At 37.0% G+C, this 18,025-nt stretch overlaps 1 protein-coding gene and 1 long non-coding RNA gene across 2 annotated transcripts; both read right to left on the bottom strand.

Annotated features, from left to right (window-relative positions):
- Positions 1-3,669: 3,669 nt before the first annotated feature.
- On the bottom strand, positions 3,670-5,049 carry LOC120437382. The gene is made up of 4 exons (XR_005611074.1): positions 4,859-5,049; positions 4,509-4,553; positions 4,093-4,158; positions 3,670-3,843 (listed from the first exon to the last, which is right to left on the bottom strand). It is a non-coding gene; the product is annotated as an uncharacterized LOC120437382 (long non-coding RNA).
- Positions 5,050-11,381: 6,332 nt separating this feature from the next.
- On the bottom strand, positions 11,382-15,994 carry LOC120433952 (low affinity immunoglobulin gamma Fc region receptor II-like). Its single transcript, XM_039601121.1, has 6 exons — positions 15,970-15,994; positions 15,502-15,771; positions 15,095-15,340; positions 14,760-14,897; positions 14,604-14,654; positions 11,382-11,404 (listed from the first exon to the last, which is right to left on the bottom strand). The coding sequence occupies exons 1-6, from the start codon at positions 15,992-15,994 to the stop codon at positions 11,382-11,384; spliced, it is 753 nt and encodes a 250-aa protein (XP_039457055.1).
- Positions 15,995-18,025: the final 2,031 nt, after the last annotated feature.

The following is an 18,025-nucleotide window of genomic DNA, read 5'->3' as shown; positions in this document are numbered from 1 at the left end:
TATTTTGTCTCACTGTGTTTCTGTTTACAATTGGCAGATTTCTGTTTGGGATTTTTCCCTTAACAAGTGGTTTATGGCACCGGTCCCCAACCCCCAAGCCATGGTCCGGTACCGGTCCGTAAGTCGTTTGGTACTAGGCCGCGAGAGTTGAGGCTCAGGTGATTGATGATTGATGGTTTTCAGGGTTTTTATTGTTATTTTTTTTTCATCTCTTTTATCGTTAACTCGGTTTCCCTGGGTCTTTTCCCATGTGTTATGACTAAATCTTCCTTCTTTGATACCGGTACTGGTTTTATTTTGTTGTATTTCTTTAAGACACCTTAAAGGCCGGTCCGTGAAAATATTGTCAGACATAAACCAGCCCGTGGTTGGGTCAAGATCTCTGTCTCAATAAATAAATACATCTGGGTAAATTCCCAGATGATTAAACATGCAACTATTTTACTGGTAATACCTGAAATGAGTAAAGAAAATAAACAGCCTATCTATGCAAGATAATTCATAATTTTATTGGGGGGGTTATATTGTTGGGTCTGATTATTGGTGGGGGGTTATAACCCCCCTAACCCCCCTGTACATTACGCCCCTGCACATAGGTACACATACCTTAAAAAAAGCTCTCTGGCTGACAGTTCTTTAGTGATTCTCCAGGTCCTGAAGTACTGGAGCTAGTGCTGATGTCTCGTTTCTGCAGCTCAGAGTTACATCTTCTCCCTTTATCACAGGAACAGCAGCAGTCTCCAGGATCAGAAAACCAGTTGAAAATCAATGTGTATACATTTATTTATTTAAAATGTGTGTTTGATCATGACAACATATACCATACTAAATTAAAACATACCAGTAACAGTGATGTTTCTTCCCTTATCCTGTCTTACAAGAGTAGTTCCACTGTCATCTGTAAAGATATTTTTTTATAGAACAGGGCGATCCTGTTGCTGTTTTGTCATTAGTGTAGCTGCATGATTTTATGTTCTCTTTTAACGTATGTACAACAATATAATGAGAGACCCCCGTCACAGTAAAAAGTTCCCGGCTCATACTTAAAGAACTGTCATCTGTTTGGAACAACAAAGCGAAGCTGCAGCTGAGATTAAGAAAAGAAGAAATTTATATCAGTTTTATTTTTGAATAAAAGAAAAAAATTATCAAACTACACACAGTAAAATAACAAAATACGTATAAAATTTCCATTGATTAGAGCCCCACTGTGTGTATGTGTGTATGTGTGTGAAATACAATAAGGCCCATTTGGGAGGCCAACCTAATTTACAAAGTGGTACTACTATTACTAAAGTGATATGGTTAAAATATGTGATTAATACATCAGAAAAGAAATCTGCCAGTAGAGGTGTGTGTTGGGACTGACAGATGGTTTTAGGGTGGGAGTCACATTACATCAGGTTGATCTTCCTTTGACTTTCACAGACCACAGTGGGATCGGCAGTGAGAGCAGAGCAGATGCTTAGGAGTTATCTTCAAAGTGAAAATAAGGAGTGAAAAAAGGTATTTGTAGAAACAACAGATCAACCAGTTCATTTCTTCAGACGGTCACTATTACCAGCAAAATGAATGAATCAGTGAATTGTTCATCAACTACATGAAGTATGATGAGTGTGATAACTGGTTTCATTGATGTATTTCTCATCATTGCATGAACAGTTTTCTGTTTCATGACAGTTACATTAACACATAGATGAACACAAGTTAGAAAGTCTGAGCTAGACCAGCTGTCAGTGAGGAACAGCAGCAGAGCCACAGTCACAACTATGAAAACAGTCTGTAAGATGAGGTGAATATGACAGCTGTGCTCTGAGGCGTGGTGTCTCTGAATGTTTCTGCAGAGATTATTTATCATGTATAAAAGACAGAGGTGGATGTAAATGTGTTTTTCTGATCAGAATATATTGAACATATTGCTTTTAAACGTGCAATAATATTGCCTGTGTTTGGGCTGCCCCCTGCAGTACATCAACTAGCAATACAAGACTGACAGAAATAAAAACAATTTGACACTGAGTGCATTTAGCTAATATATCAGCCAATTATCGAAATTAAAATTAAACAATTCTATATGGAAATTCTTGTTTTTTAATCTTTATTATGTTTATATAATAATATCTGTTTGACTTTATTATTTCAATTATTGAATATGAAAACAAAGTCACAGGTCACATATTTATCCACAAACACAGCATGGAGTCACAGATCATGATGCATCTGCTTCTAGAAATACAACAAACAACAACAAAAAATGAATCAGTGAACTGGTAAGCAAACAGACACATGATGCAAGAAGGATGATGGTAACATAATTATGACAGTCAGGCTCTGAGAAACTAATGCCATAGTAAGACTGGCCGGATGTAAAAAAAAAGGTTTGGATATTTGTTTTTTGTTTTGTTTTGTTTTGTTTTTCTCTTCCCCCAAAGAAGCAAAATCAATCATAGGACTCTGTCAGCAAACAAAACACACCACTTAAGATTTACAGTTAGATGTGATCAGATTGATTGGGCAGAACAATCTCTCTTATCTTTACTCAAGAGGACAATTTAAACAGGACAATGAAACCACATATGACTGAAATTTTGCCACATGCCCACAGGCACGGGAGTTTTAGAGTTTAGTAAGTCTGCAGCACGTTGTAATACCAACAGTAACCACTAGATCAGTCATCAACAGAGGCGCTAAAGAAACTGCATTAGTATTGTATTACTTAACACTTGTGTTAAGTAATACAACCAATTCACCAATGCTGGTGCATCAGTACAGCCATAACTGTTTACATTTCTTTAAAACAAGCTCAGTCTGAAAACAACTCCTGGAGGTTTTATTTGTCAGTCCAGTGTAGTGCCAGCAGTCACTGATGGCAGAGAAAATTCAGTCTTTAACTCATCTGGTTCAGGTACAGCCTCAGGCTTCAGCATATACAGTATCTTTATTTGTAGCATAATGGCACATAGATGGTGGAAGCAGAAGGAATGTTTTTTATCATGAAACACACAAATTTTAATAATGTCTAAATTTCAAGAGTTCATTTAATAAGAAAAAGAGTAATGCTGATCCTTTACATAGTTACATTTTCTGCTATCACGTAAACGTATTAAATATGCTTGATAAATTAGTACCTTGTTAAAATCCATATTGATAACATATTATAATCCATATTCATCATGAAATATGCTGAAGGTTTTTATCCTTATACTGATAATTAGCCTATGAATTATAAGCTTACTATAAATATTCAAGCAGAAAAGAGCTGAACACCACCTCTCAGCATCTTAATCATATCTTCTTCTCACTCCTCAAGAGACACAGAGCCTGACCTAAAAAATTAGCCTGTTTTCTTTGACTCTGCTGAACAGTTTCTGCTGCAGCATGAAACAAGCCACCAGTTATTCAGTCTGAGCACTAGACCACACATACAGATATTCTCAGTAGCAAACTTTGCAGGTGTATTTCACTGCTGACCACAAATTTAGTTCATCTGTTTTGGAAAACAAAGCAATGCGACACATTCGCATCAGCGGTTGACCACAGTGAGAAACTGCTGTTTAGAAGAAATGAGCTGCAGTAGCTTTTTTTCTTTTGAACAGCATCCGTGCACAAGCAAAAAGAGCAGAAGCAACAAGTGGTTTAAATTCAACTTCTAAATAACAGACAGAAGCATTTGTTAGGATGTGAACTTTATTGGTACTTATAGCTCTTTGTAGTTCAGTTATTTACCCAGCAGATGATGTACATGTTCATTTGCAATAACAATATGTTATAAATGTGGATTACATCATCGATGTCAATTTCTCTCAGATGTGATTTTTGTCTTCATTCAGCTCTTTTTGAGACCTGTCAGATATACAAGAAATACAGAAAAAAAAATTATTTTCTTTAAAGGATAGAATAAATTTGGAGTTTGTAGTTCGTATTACACACCAAAATTAACTTCGCAGGGCAGCTAATTAACAAACATGATTTTTTTTGCCATGAACAATACATTTTATTAATATTGCCAGTATTTAATATTAACCACGCATCACATATTACATATTATCTAAATGCAAGACATAAAGAATCATCAATCAAAATTAATCTTACCTTTGAGTTTAGCCTCACCCGGGCGTAAGGTGGTGTAAATGGCTCTAGAAGATAACATGTCATCATCTAATGGAGAGATACAGCCATAATGAGAGGACAGACGACCACAGTAACATCAGTGATGATGAACACTGTTTGCTATTCACTGTTCATTAGGTCTAATTTGGAATCTTAGGAAAATCTGACAATCTTAATTAAAAGAGAAAGGGAAGATAAAATACCTGAAGGTAACACAAGGATTTAAAAAATCTGGGATATTTTGCGCAAGCGATTAACTTACTTATATCAGTCATTACCACAAAAAAGTATTTTTTAAATAAAACGCCAAATAAAATACAGAAAAACTAAATTGAATTGTTTGCTCCTCCAAAATGGAAAATGAAGTTTATATAAGCAATAACATAGCCAGTACTCACCAACTCTCTCACCCTGAACAACCAGCAGAATCATAAAGGTCATCACTGAAAAGATATGCCGACTTTTACAGGTACTAATAAAACATTTTGTTACATATCATAACTTGCCCACTAGGCTATGGGCTACTTTGTTTTAAAGTAAAACAAACTAAATCATCACAATTTAGACAGAATTTATAACTTTAACCATTTTTTAATGGGAATTATTAATGCTTTTATTTATTGTATATTATATTTACCTATTTTATCTATTATTATTTATTATTTGTATCTATTATTTTTGTGTATTTATCTTATTTGTTTACACATATAAATTTTTTTTCAAATGTGGAAATTGAGAAATTACTCACACAGTCTGATGCCGAGAGCTCTGACATCCATGTTGTTTTGCTGCAAACTGAAGACTGAGGTGTTACGGCAGTGAGCACGGGTGTCTTCCTGCTGCTCAAACTGTTTTGATATCAAATATTTTTAAAACTTCTTACAATGCAACAAAGTTTAATGAAAGTAGTTTCCAGTGAGACCGATTTGCTCTTGTGACAAGTCGAGCCTCAGTGATAGTGAAGTTCACAATCAGTAGGTGGAACAAGTAACCACTTCAGACTGTTGCTGCATCTGACACAATTAGCAGGCTGGTTCATGTTTCCCGCGCTCGCATTGTTACTTTGATGTTCATCACTAGCTTATAATTCCTTAACTGATAGCACACTAGTATCATTACAGAAAAAACAAGATCAACTTAAATCTTGTTCATAGTTTACAGTCTGTAAACTATACAGAGTATAAACTATGTACCAAATTCATGTTTAAAAAGATATTTCAACACATGAATAAACAAATAATAAAAATGAACACAGTTTTCTTGGTGGCAGAAGAGAAACGCTAATAAAGGATATGAAAGCCATCAATAGTTACAATCTTTTAATAATTTTTGTGGTAATCTGTTCAATAGATGATGAGATATTTCACATAATGAGTGAAATATCTCAGTTAACCCTTTTAAACTTCTTCTGGAACTTGACATTCATTTTTGGCCACAAGTCAATAAACATGGCTGTAGATAATTTAATCACATTCTGTCATTTAAGCATAGTTCATGTTTACATGAATGTTCACGTACAGATAGTTGAAAAGTGTCAGGAAGAACATACTCTTAAGATTTGGGGTACTTATGGCAATAAGCATTAAAAACATCACTTTGATGTACCGTAACCATACATTTGATTGTTTAGTTCTTTGTTGCTGAGAGTGAGTTTTCTGTTTGTTACTGTAGGTGTACTGCAGGATGATGTGATAGATTGCCATGAGTCTGCAAAATCTGCAGACTACAATCTATATTTTCTATTATCTTTCTTCACTTTTTCTACTTTAAAAGCTTGCATTCATGTCAGTAAGAATCTAAAACCTACACATACTTTTCATTTTTACCTGATCAATTTATCAGTATTTTTTCCATATAAGCAGAGTAAGTCAGCTGACTGTGTCAGTAAACAAAACCACCTAAGATTTCGACCATGTAAGAAGTGACACAGTGGAGAGGGCAGAAGGATCTCTCTTATCTTTATTGTAGAGGACAATCTAAACAGGGAAATCAAGGCATAGATAACTTCTAAATTTGGAATAAGTGTCACACTCCTGGGTCATGCGACTCAGTGTTTTGAGTTTCACTGTATTATGTTATCCTTTATTTATTATGTTTTAAAAGAGTCTGGTGTTCTTTGTTCATTGTATTTAGTTTCATCTCCCCTGTCCCGTCATTAGGTTCATGTGTGTCAGCTGTGTTCTCATGTGTCTCTACTTCTCCTGATCACCTCATGTGTGTATTTAAGTCCTCTGTCTCCCTTGATCATTGTCGCGTTGTCTGTGTTCCATCCTCCTGGTCAAGTTAAGTGTTCTTCGGGATTATGTGTAGTTCATGTTGCCATTCAAGTTGTTTAATTCTTAGTTCTTACATGCACCCGCACAAAGAGGTTCTGTTAGGTCTGCGCTTGCAGGCCTCGCTGACTCAGAGACTTATCCTTGTGAACAAAGCAAGACAATCAGAGCTCTATCCATTCAACTTGCAAGGGAAGAATCAAAATCTTGGAGCTGAAAGCTTCCAACTCCAAAAAAACCTAACAGGTTCCATGCTGATCATGTTCATGTTGGTTTACTCATGCCATGTGGTTCATAGTTTTTCATGTACCTGCACAGATTCCTTTTCACAGTAGTCATAGTTACTCCATTTAGTCATTTCCAGTGTTTTTCTAGTTTAGGTTTTAGTTTAGCCATAGCCTTTTTTCCTGTTATGTTTTGCCTTCACACCCGTTATCAGCCCAAATAAAGGCTTGCCTTTAGTTAAAGCTCAGTCCCGTGCCCTCGCCTCTGTCCGCTCCTGGTTCCTCAACACACACCCCTACACGGTCTCCCCCTGCAGCTCGTGACAATAAGTCTGCAGATGATGTGACATTTGTTGTTCTGGTCATCTCACGTTGCCATATTAAGAGTAACCACTAGACTGCAGCAGAAAAGAGGTTTTTCCCTTCACTATATAATGATCTGTGATAATCCACAGATTATCAGTCATAAATAAAACACCTGGAAAAACTGCTTTACTATTACTTAACACTTCTGTAGTGATCATACAGTCCTGATCAAAAGTTTAAGACCACTTGAAAAATGGCAAAAAGTCACAGAACTGACAGTTTGAACTTTGCGAGAGCACCAAACATGGGACATTGAAAGGTGAACCTTGATGGTCTTGATGGTTTCCAATGTTACTGGCATGACAAGCAGATCCCGGCTGCTGGTTATGTGCAGAGGTTGAAGAGAGCATCCCTCATAACCGAGAGCTCTCGTCTGTGTAGTAATGATTGGGTTTTTCAACAGGACAATGCTACAGTACACAATGCCCACAGGACAAGGGATTACTTCCAGGAGAATAACATCACTCTTTTGGACCATGCTGTGTGTTCCCCTGATTTAAATCTTATTGAGAACCTTTGGGGATGGATGGCAAGGGAAGTTTACAAAAACAGACAACAGTTCCAGACAATAGAAGCCCTTCGTGAAGCCATATTCACCATTTTGAGGAATGTTCCCACTCAACTCATGGAAAGCCTTGCATCAAGCATGCCGCAACAAATTTTTGAAGTGATCAACAATAATGGTGAAGTTACTCATTACTGTGTTGATGGTTGAAACTTTGATTTCTGTTTTGGGGTGTGTGTGTGTGTGTGTGTGTGTGTGTGTGTGTGTGTGTGTGTGTGTGTGTGTGTGTGTGGGGGGGTGTTCCTCCTTTTTTTTTTTTTTGTTTTGTTTTGTTTTTTTGAGGTATGGTCCTAAACGTTTGATCACCTTTAAAACAGCCTGTTTCAGTTTAATAGTTGTTTTCAATAAATTGCACACTCAAAAAAACGTTTTGTCTCACTCCCATTTCTTGTTGCATGTTGAAGCTCGACTTGAAACCTTGTTAACCAACCATGCAAAATATGACTTGCTACTCTTACTGTTCTGACATTTGGGAACTGATATATAGCCTATCAAGTATGTTGTCTAAAAATAGTTAAAGTCAAGCAGAAACAAGCTGAGCACCACCTCTTACCATCTAAATCCCATTAAGATGTTTAAATTATAGTATTACACTCACTCAGCTTCTGACTTCTGCTTTCATACAGTCTGACAAAAAAATGTAAAACAAAACAAAATCAGCGTGTTTTCTGTAACTCTTCTGAACAGCTGCTGCTGCAGTGTGAAATAAGCCACAGAATATTTATTTTATGTAGAGACATGCTCAGTACCAAACTGTGCAGTTATATTTCACTGCTTACCACAAATTTGGTTCATCTGTTTTCAAAAACAAAGCAACACATTTACATTAGTGGTTGACCACAGTGAGTACTTGCTGTTCAAAAGAAATGAGCTGCAGCAGCTCTTTTCTTCTGAGAAGCATTCATGCACAAGCAAAAAGAGCAGAAGCAACAAGTGATTTTTTACCTTCTACATAAGAGACAGACACATTTGTTAGTATGTGAACTTCATCTGTTTTTATAACTATGTGAGTCGGACAGCTGTTTCTCGCTGAAGACACACATAACAGATTGCAGACATTCACACCAAACCCAGCAGATGATGTACAACTTGTACAATTGCAATAACAATATGTGATAAATGTGGATTACTTCATCGACTTCACTTTCACTCAGATGTGATTTTGTCTTCAGTCAGTTCTCTTTCTGCAACCTGTCAAATATACAAGACGTAAAGAACTAAAACAGTATCTTTCTAAAGGTGGATTCGTATTACACACCAATATTAACTTCACAGCAATTAAAATTTTGCCACAAACCGTTAGTTTTCTTAATATTTTGTATTTAATATTTAATAACCATCACATATTACATATTATCTGAATGTAAGACATGAGGTATAATCAAAGTTAATCTTACCTTTGAGTTTAATCTCACCCGGGCGTAAGGTGTAGTAAATGGCTCTAGAATATAACATTTCATCATCTAATGGAGAGATACAGCCGGAGTGAGAGGACAGACGACCACAGTAACATCAGTGATGATGAAAACTACAGGGAGTGCAGAATTATTAGGCAAATGAGTATTTTGTACACATCATCCTCTTCATGCATGTTGTCTTACTCCAAGCTGTATAGGCTCAAAAGCCTACTACTAATTAAGCATATTAGGTGATGTGCATCTCTGTAATGAGAAGGGGTGTGGTCTAATGACATCAACACCCTATATCAGGTGTGCATAATTATTAGGCAACTTCCTTTCCTTTGTCAAAATGGGTCAAAAGAAGGACTTGACAGGCTCAGAAAAGTCAAAAATAGTGAGATATCTTGCAGAGGGATGCAGCAGTCTTAAAATTGCAAAGCTTCTGAAGCGTGATCATCGAACAATCAAGCGTTTCATTCAAAATAGTCAACAGGGTCGCAAGAAGCGTGTGGAAAAACCAAGGCGCAAAATAACTGCCCATGAACTGAGAAAAGTCAAGCGTGCAGCTGCCAAGATGCCACTTGCCACCAGTTTGGCCATATTTCAGAGCTGCAACATCACTGGAGTGCCCAAAAGCACAAGGTGTGCAATACTCAGAGACATGGCCAAGGTAAGAAAGGCTGAAAGACGACCACCACTGAACAAGACACACAAGCTGAAACGTCAAGACTGGGCCAAGAAATATCTCAAGACTGATTTTTCTAAGGTTTTATGGACTGATGAAATGAGAGTGAGTCTTGATGGGCCAGATGGATGGGCCCGTGGCTGGATTGGTAAAGGGCAGAGAGCTCCAGTCCGACTCAGACGCCAGCAAGGTGGAGGTGGAGTACTGGTTTGGGCTGGTATCATCAAAGATGAGCTTGTGGGGCCTTTTCGGGTTGAGGATGGAGTCAAGCTCAACTCCCAGTCCTACTGCCAGTTTCTGGAAGACACCTTCTTCAAGCAGTGGTACAGGAAGAAGTCTGCATCCTTCAAGAAAAACATGATTTTCATGCAGGACAATGCTCCATCACACGCGTCCAAGTACTCCACAGCGTGGCTGGCAAGAAAGGGTATAAAAGAAGAAAAACTAATGACATGGCCTCCTTGTTCACCTGATCTGAACCCCATTGAGAACCTGTGGTCCATCATCAAATGTGAGATTTACAAGGAGGGAAAACAGTACACCTCTCTGAACAGTGTCTGGGAGGCTGTGGTTGCTGCTGCATGCAATGTTGATGGTGAACAGATCAAAACACTGACAGAATCCATGGATGGCAGGCTTTTGAGTGTCCTTGCAAAGAAAGGTGGCTATATTGGTCGCTGATTTGTTTTTGTTTTGTTTTGAATGTCAGAAATGTATATTTGTGAATGTGGAGATGTTATATTGGTTTCACTGGTAAAATAAATAATTGAAATGGGTATATATTTGTTTTTTGTTAAGTTGCCTAATAATTATGCACAGTAATAGTCACCTGCACACACAGATATCCCTAAAATAGCTAAAACTAAAACAAACTAAAAACTACTTCCAAAAACATTCAGCTTTGATATTGAGTTTTTTTGGGTTCATTGAGAACATGGTTGTTGTTCAATAATAAAATTATTCCTCAAAAATACAACTTGCCTAATAATTCTGCACTCCCTGTATAACCCCCAATAAAATTATGAATTATCTTGCATAAATAGGCTGTTGATTTTCTTTACTCATTTCAGGTATTACCAGTAAAATAGTTGCATGTTTAATCATCTGGGAATTTACCCAGATTTATTTATTTATTTAGACAGAGATCTTGACCCAACCACAGACTGGTTTATGTCCGACAATATTTTCAAGGACCGGCCTTTAAGGTGTCTTAAATAAATACAACAAAATAAAACCAGTACCAGTATCAAAAAAGGAAGATTTAGTCATAACACATGGGAAAAGACCCAGGGAAACCGAGTTAACGATAAAAGTGATTAAAAAAAAAAATAACAATAAAAACCCTGAGAATTTCACATCTGAGCCTCAACTCTCGCGGCCCAGTACCAAACGACTCACGTTTGGTTTATGGCACCGGGGGTTGGGGACCGGTGCCATAAACCACAAAAAAAAAAAAATGAATCATGTCATGGATAATATACAACAAACAGGCTAACAACTGTGGAAATATATATGGAGGAATTTGCAAGTTAAATAAAACATATGAAAAATTGGTAAAAATCTGCCACTTTGTGGTGTATTTGTGGAGATTTGACCTGCGACCTAATTGTATTAAAATATTTCTTTCCACCGTCAAGCATATTTTTTTTTTAGTCATTAATTTTTTTTTTACACCTATACTGTTCCTACTTAAAACAAGTAAATATCTTGCCTAATAATTCTGCACTCCCTGTATTTGCTATTCACTATTCATTAGGTCTAATTTGGAATCTTAAGAAAATCTGACAACCAGAGGAACATAATGTCACTATTACATCAGGACATGTAAGCAAACTGGTGGTTGTCGAAACTGTGAGCCAGGAGTGCCCTAATGTGACCAGCTTTTCAAAACATTTCTTTGTTACAGGGGTGATAGCAACTGACTGGTTGTAGATGAAGCTGAAAATATTGTGTTTCCTGGGCATCTCTTTGTGCTAAGCTCAGCAATGTTTAGGTTTGTTCATAAATTAAAGTGGATGTGTTCAAAGTTTATTCTAAATGAAACAATAAAAGTTGCACTTTACTTCCACAGTTTTGACCTGCACGATGAAACTTTTTTTCATTTGAAGCAGAAGTGTAGAAAGCTCAGTGTATTATCACCAGCACCTACTCTTTGCTTATCCATGTTTACAGATACCAGAAAAAAGAGCACAGGAAAGCAGAAGTTTTTTAGTAAATGTATTTATCTCCTGCTTTTTTACATATTTTTTTGGTATTATTCCTTGTTGTTATTATTCCTTATTCATTGTACATATCTTTCTTGTGTAAATGTAAATTTGTCATTGTGTAAATACTTACGCTATTGTGTACTCCACACACATGGAGAGATGCCAAACTGCCTTTCACTGTTCTTGTAACAGTGACAATAAAAAGCTATTCTATTCTATTCTAAAAAAAAATTCAATTAATTAAATAAGAGAAATAATAAAATAACGATAAGAGAGGAACACAACATTCACAAAACTTCTGTTGCCTTGATTTACGTGCTGATGTGCATGATGTGAGCATGTGACAAAGCAAAAGTGATCAACACATAGTTATGTGAAAAACATCATGTTCAATAAAATATCTAAATGTTCATAACATAAGAACCAAGTTCTTGAGTTTGTCGTGTGTTGTTTATGGTCACAGTGGTGTAAACAGGTTGTTCAGAGCTATCACCTGAAAAGGAAGAATCATCCCTGGGCAAGAGAGGTTATGTGTGTGTGTGTGTGTGTGTGTGTGTGTGTGTGTGTGTGTGTGTGTGTGTGTGTGTGTGTATGTATGTATGTATGTATGTATGTATATATATATATATATATATATATATATATATATATATATATATATATATATATATACATATATATATATATATATATATATATATATATATATATATATTACAGTTAAGCCCATAATTATTCATACCCCTGCCAAATTTTGACTTAAAGTTACTTTTGTTCAACCAGCAAGTTCTTTTTGAGCAGAAATGACACAGGTGTCTCCCAAAGATAATAAGACGATGTACAAGAGGCATCATTGTGGAAAAAAATATTTCTCAGGTTTTATTTATATTTTAGCAAAAAGTATCATGTCCAGAATTATTCATACCCTTCTCAATAATCAATAGAAAAGCATTTATTGGCTATTACAGCAATCAAACGCTTCCTATAATTGCAGACCAGCTTTTTGCATGTCTCCACAGGCATTTTTGCCCATTCATCTTTAGCAATGAGCTCCAAATCTTTCAGGTTGGAGGGTCTTCTTGCCATCACCCTGATCTTTAGCTCCCTCCACAGATTCTCAATTGGATTCAAGTCAGGACTCTGGCTAGGCCACTGCAAAACGTTACTGGTGTTGTCTGCTAACCATTTCTTCACCACTTTTGCTGTATGTTTTGGGTCATTGTCGTGCTAAAATGTCCACTGGTTCCCAAGGCCAAGTTTTTCTGCAGACTGCCTGATGTTGTCGTTGAGAATCTTCATGTATTGCTCTTTTTTCATGGTGCTGTTTACTGTGATTAGGTTCCCTGGTCCATTGGCTGAAAAACACCCCCAAAGCATTAGGTTCCCACCACCATGTTTGACAGTGGGGATGGTGTTCTGTGGGTTGAAGGCTTCTCCTTTTTTATGCCAAATGAAGGCAACATCATTGTGACCAAATAATTCAATTTTTGTTTCATCTGACCATAACACTGAAGACCAGAAATCTTCTTCTTTGTCCAGATGAGCATTTGCAAAGGCCAAATGAGCTTTTGCGTGCCTTATCTGGAGAAGTGGCGTTTTCCTTGGTCTGCATCCGTGGAACCCAGCAGTGTGCAGTGTCCGTTGGACTGTCTGCCTTGAGACATTGCCACCAGCAGAGCCCAGATTCACCAGAATGGCCTTGGTGGTGATCCTTGGATTCTTTTTCACCTCTCTCACTATTCTCCTGGCCAACACAGGTTTCACTTTTGGCTTCCGACAACGTCCTCTGAGATTTTCCACAGTGCGGAACATCTTGTATTTTTTAATAATACTTTGCACTGTAGCCACTGGAACTTGAAAACATTTGGATATGGCCTTGTAGCCCTTTCCTCACTTGTGAGCAGCCACAATGCGCAGCCGCAGGTCCTCACTGAGTTCCTTTGTCTTAGCCATGACTGTCCACAAACCACCTGCAGAGAGCTGCTGTTTTTCACCTGTTGAGTTGATTAAAACAGCTATTCCCAATTAATCAGGGTAATTAGGATGCTTTAGAACAGCTTTGACTATTTGGAATGGTATGGAACTTTGGATTCTCCCAGAGACTGTGACAGTTTGTGAAGGGTATGAATAATTCTGGACATGATACTTTTTGCTCAAATGTAAATAAAAGCTGTGAAATATTTTTTTTTCCACAATGATGCGTCTTGTACATCATCTTATTATCTTTTGGGAGACGCCTGTGTCATTTCCAGTCACAAAATAACTTGCTAGTTGAATAAAAGTAACTTTAAGTCAAAATTTGGCAGGGGTATGAATAATTATGGGCTTAACTGTATATATATATATATATGACTCTAAAGCTGTGTTTTGGTAGCCCTCACGCTTCTTTTTCTGGCTTTGTGCTGTGGTTTGACCTAAGACAGAGTTTTAAATTATCAAAGTATCACCAGTGTCGAAAACAAAAAAACCACATATGACATACTGAGCAGACACAAAAATAATCCTTCTGTGCAGCATATGTCATGTAAAAATACCACACTTCACTTTTAGCTTTTATTTTAATTTTCTTAAATGTCAACCTACTAGCAATGGTATCATTCAGTCTCTCAAACGCGATACAATTTTAATCGATTTATACTGATGAAGTTACTCCCACTGTGACCCTGATTTGGACTGGTTAACAAATTTAAATTAATAAATGGATAGAAGGCCATAAAATTGGTAACAAGCAAGAAATACAATAATACAATTGTGATAATTATTTCTCTCTCACCTCCTGGATGGTCTCCATGTGAGTTTGTCGCTGCTGATGTCTTTGAGGAAACTGATGAATAGAAAAGAAAAACCCAGCATTAGAAAAAAAAAGTAGGGAAATGAATAGGGAACAAGACTATTCTTAGAAATTATGTAAACTGAAAAACTGAATTACCTCTGTGTTTGCAAGTATTAAGAAATCTGACCACCAGCAGCATCAATATTATCACTAAAATAGGCAACACAATCCACAGCAGGATTAAGTCAGGATTGGAATTGGAGTCATCTGACAGGGTCTCTGGTGAAGCATCTGCTGCAATGGTACAAGTTTATAAATATCATAGCATGTGTAATATTTCTGAGTTTAAACATAAAAAATTGTAACGTCATTTTTATAACATTTATAACATTTTCTTCAAGACCAAAAAACAGAAATCTAAATGTTGGAGTCACATTTCTCTCTCTATGAAGCCCAGCCATAGAAATAACTAAATATAGTTTTAGCCTTACATCTGACATGAAGCCAGCTTTCTGGTGATGTTCCAACACCAGAAATGCTGCACTTGTATCGTCCTTCATCAGAGCTGGAAACACTGTTGATGTGCATGTTGTCAGAAGGGCTCCGGTCTATGAGGACATCATCTTTGTAGAAATTTGCACTTTGGTTGATGTGAGTTGTCTTGTTTATGCAGCGGAGAGTCACATTGTGTCCCTCAAAAACAGGGAAAACTGGACTCTCTAAGATCACAGAACCACCTGAATAAAAAGCAAAATGTTTTTTTGTTTTTGTTTTTCTAACTTTTTAAAAAGTCTAAATGACAAATACATTCAGTACCAAACAAGACAAAGTGGATAATAAATCTCACCTAATTTTAAAATAAAACTATGTACTAATTTCACAAATATGATGAACTTACCAGTTATGGTAATGTTGACACTGTTGCTTCTCTGACCCCCTTTAACCTCACACCAGTACTCTGCACTGTCTGTTAGATAAGTTTGAGAAATTGTGCATGAAGACGAAGTTCTTTTACTGTTACATACTGGACTAAAAGATTCTAACTTTTCCTCAGTGGTTTTGACTCCTCTCAGTTCAGTAGAACCATCAGGGCTCTCACAATCAAAAGATAAACGCTCATACTGAAAGTGTTGGAGTCTGTTAGGAGACACATGAAGAGTAGCTGCACCTGAAAATTAGAAACATCACAAGATTTATAGTTAACAGATTAATCAAAATTCTTATAAAATGTGTTATTAAAAGATGATTAAATCTAAAAGGATTTTAACAAACATCAACAGACTTGAATGTTTAAGTCAACCCCAACTTACTCATCCCACAAAAAAGTAAAAAAAGATTATTTATTTTATTAGCGTCTCTAACGTACTCGCCCATTTTTTGGTTAAAGCCATTTCGAACATGTGTCCCCAGCAGAATAACTTCAAGCATTACTAGATCAGCACAGGAAAGCCAAAAATTATTTGATGTACAGACATATATACAGTAAATCTTAAAATAAAAAAAGAAACCTAACAACAATTACTCACATAGTCTGAAGCAGGGAGTTGTAATCACCATGTTGTCTTGCTGCTGACTAACTGAGTAGCAGACTAAAATAAACTGAAGTATATCATTGGGGGAGGGCGGGTTTCCTGTTCCTGTGCAGTTTGTTTAGTCATAATGTCTTCAAAGTATATGAGTCTGCAGAATTAAGGTGTAAAAGAGGTCCACCATTCCTGGACCTGTTCGTCTTGTTCACTCAAGAAAAATTTAATTGGGTGGTTTTTACATTTGCATGAGTCTAATTAGTTGCTGGACATGCAATATCACAAAATCACCAAAATCATCAAACCATAGGAAAATCAGTGGGGTTATAATAAGGCACAAAATGAATACACACTTCACATAAATGCTCTTGCTATTTATTGTGGTCTAACCTGAGACCACAGGAATGAGAACTGAGTTACCGCGGATCGCCCCGTGCGTGGTGGTTAGCTGCGTTAATGAGCTAACCACGCTAACGCATTGACGGCGTGCAGCCCCATCAGCGGTAACTCGTTAACGGAGATTTTCTTTAATGCGGTTATGCCGTTAATGTCATTTTAACGAGATTAACGCTGACAGCACTAAATCATAGCTACCCTAATTGTTTTAAAGTACAGAGAGACTGCTCAATGGCGTGGTGGGTAGCAGCGTTGCCTCAAAGCAAGAAGGTTCTGAATTCAAACCACAACATGAGTTCTGTGTGGCGTTTGCATGGTCTCCCTGTGTTTGCATGGGTTTTCTCTGGGTAATCTGGCTTCCTTCCACAGTCCAAAGACATGCTGGGGTTGGGCTGATTGGTGTTTTTAAATTGCCCATAGATGTGAATGGTTGTCTGTCTTTCTGTGTTAACCTGTCAAATTTTCCTATAAATCCAACATACTGAAGGAAAAAAGGTGCATATAACAAGTTTTATGTTAACCAGACTCTAGAATGGCTGTGTGCAAAGAAGAATGGGCAAGGATTTCAGTCTCTAGATGTGCAAAGCTGGTAGAGACATACCCTAAAAGACTGGCAGCTGTAATTGCAGCAAAAGGTGGTTCTACAAAGTATTGACTCAGGGGGCTGAATAATTTCGCACTCCCCACTTTTCAGTTATTTATTTGTAAAAAATGTTTGGAATCATGTATGATTTTCGTTCCACTTCTCACGTGTACACCACTTTGTATTGGTCTTTCACGTGGAATTCCAATAAAACTGATTCATGTTTGTGGCTGTAATGTGACAAAATGTGGAAAAGTTCAAGGGGGCCGAATACTTTTGCAAGCTACTGTATACATTATCTAATTTGAGTATGACGTTTGACTGTACGTGAGATAATTGATTTGTTTTGGCATAAAAAAAAAAAATTAACCACAATTTTGTATGGATTGTCTTCAAACTTCAACTTTTAAGACACTGTATTAAGGAATATATCATATGAAAGGACATGGAAAGGGCTTTTTTAATGTTGTTTCAGTATGATAACCTATGGGTTCAAAATGACGCCATAACGTTTCATAAAATCAGGGGTCCAAGGATCAGTAAAGTGTGCCAAGAAAGTCAACATTAATATGCCAAAAGCAAGATTTTTTTTTTTTTTTTAATCTGCTATTCCCGAATTTTGGTAAAATACGAGCAGGGGCGATTCTAGGATCAGAGCTTTGGGGGTGCTGAGCACCCAGAGAGCTGCCCAGCCAGGCAAAATAAACTTTACACGTCACGATGAGACTTCTTCCCTATCCCTGTCAGTCCCTGCATCCTTAAATGTCTCCAGTTGTCCCGAGTTCTCTCTGACTGTCTCCTTGGTGCATTTAAACCCCTGTTCCTCCCTGTCCTCGCCGTCTGTTGTCTTCGTCTCCGTTATCAGTCATCATAATTTTACCATCTCTGTGCAAGTCTGCAAATTTCTTTATTAAATC

The sequence above is a fragment of the Oreochromis aureus genome, linkage group 3, assembly GCF_013358895.1.
Source record: "Oreochromis aureus strain Israel breed Guangdong linkage group 3, ZZ_aureus, whole genome shotgun sequence".
Taxonomy (NCBI): Eukaryota; Metazoa; Chordata; class Actinopteri; order Cichliformes; family Cichlidae; genus Oreochromis; species Oreochromis aureus.
This window is presented reverse-complemented; position numbering and strand designations above follow the sequence as displayed.

Excerpts from the sequence above, each read along its gene's own strand:
- LOC120433952 (XM_039601121.1), bottom strand. The coding sequence starts at position 15,994 with ATGGCTTTAACCAAAAAATGGGCGA. Across the intron at positions 15,772-15,969 it reads TTTAACCAAAAAATGGGCGA|GTGCAGCTACTCTTCATGTG; the intron begins GTACGTTAGAGA and ends TCTAATTTTCAG. Across the intron at positions 14,898-15,094 it reads AAGCTGGCTTCATGTCAGAT|CAGATGCTTCACCAGAGACC; the intron begins GTAAGGCTAAAA and ends GTACCATTGCAG.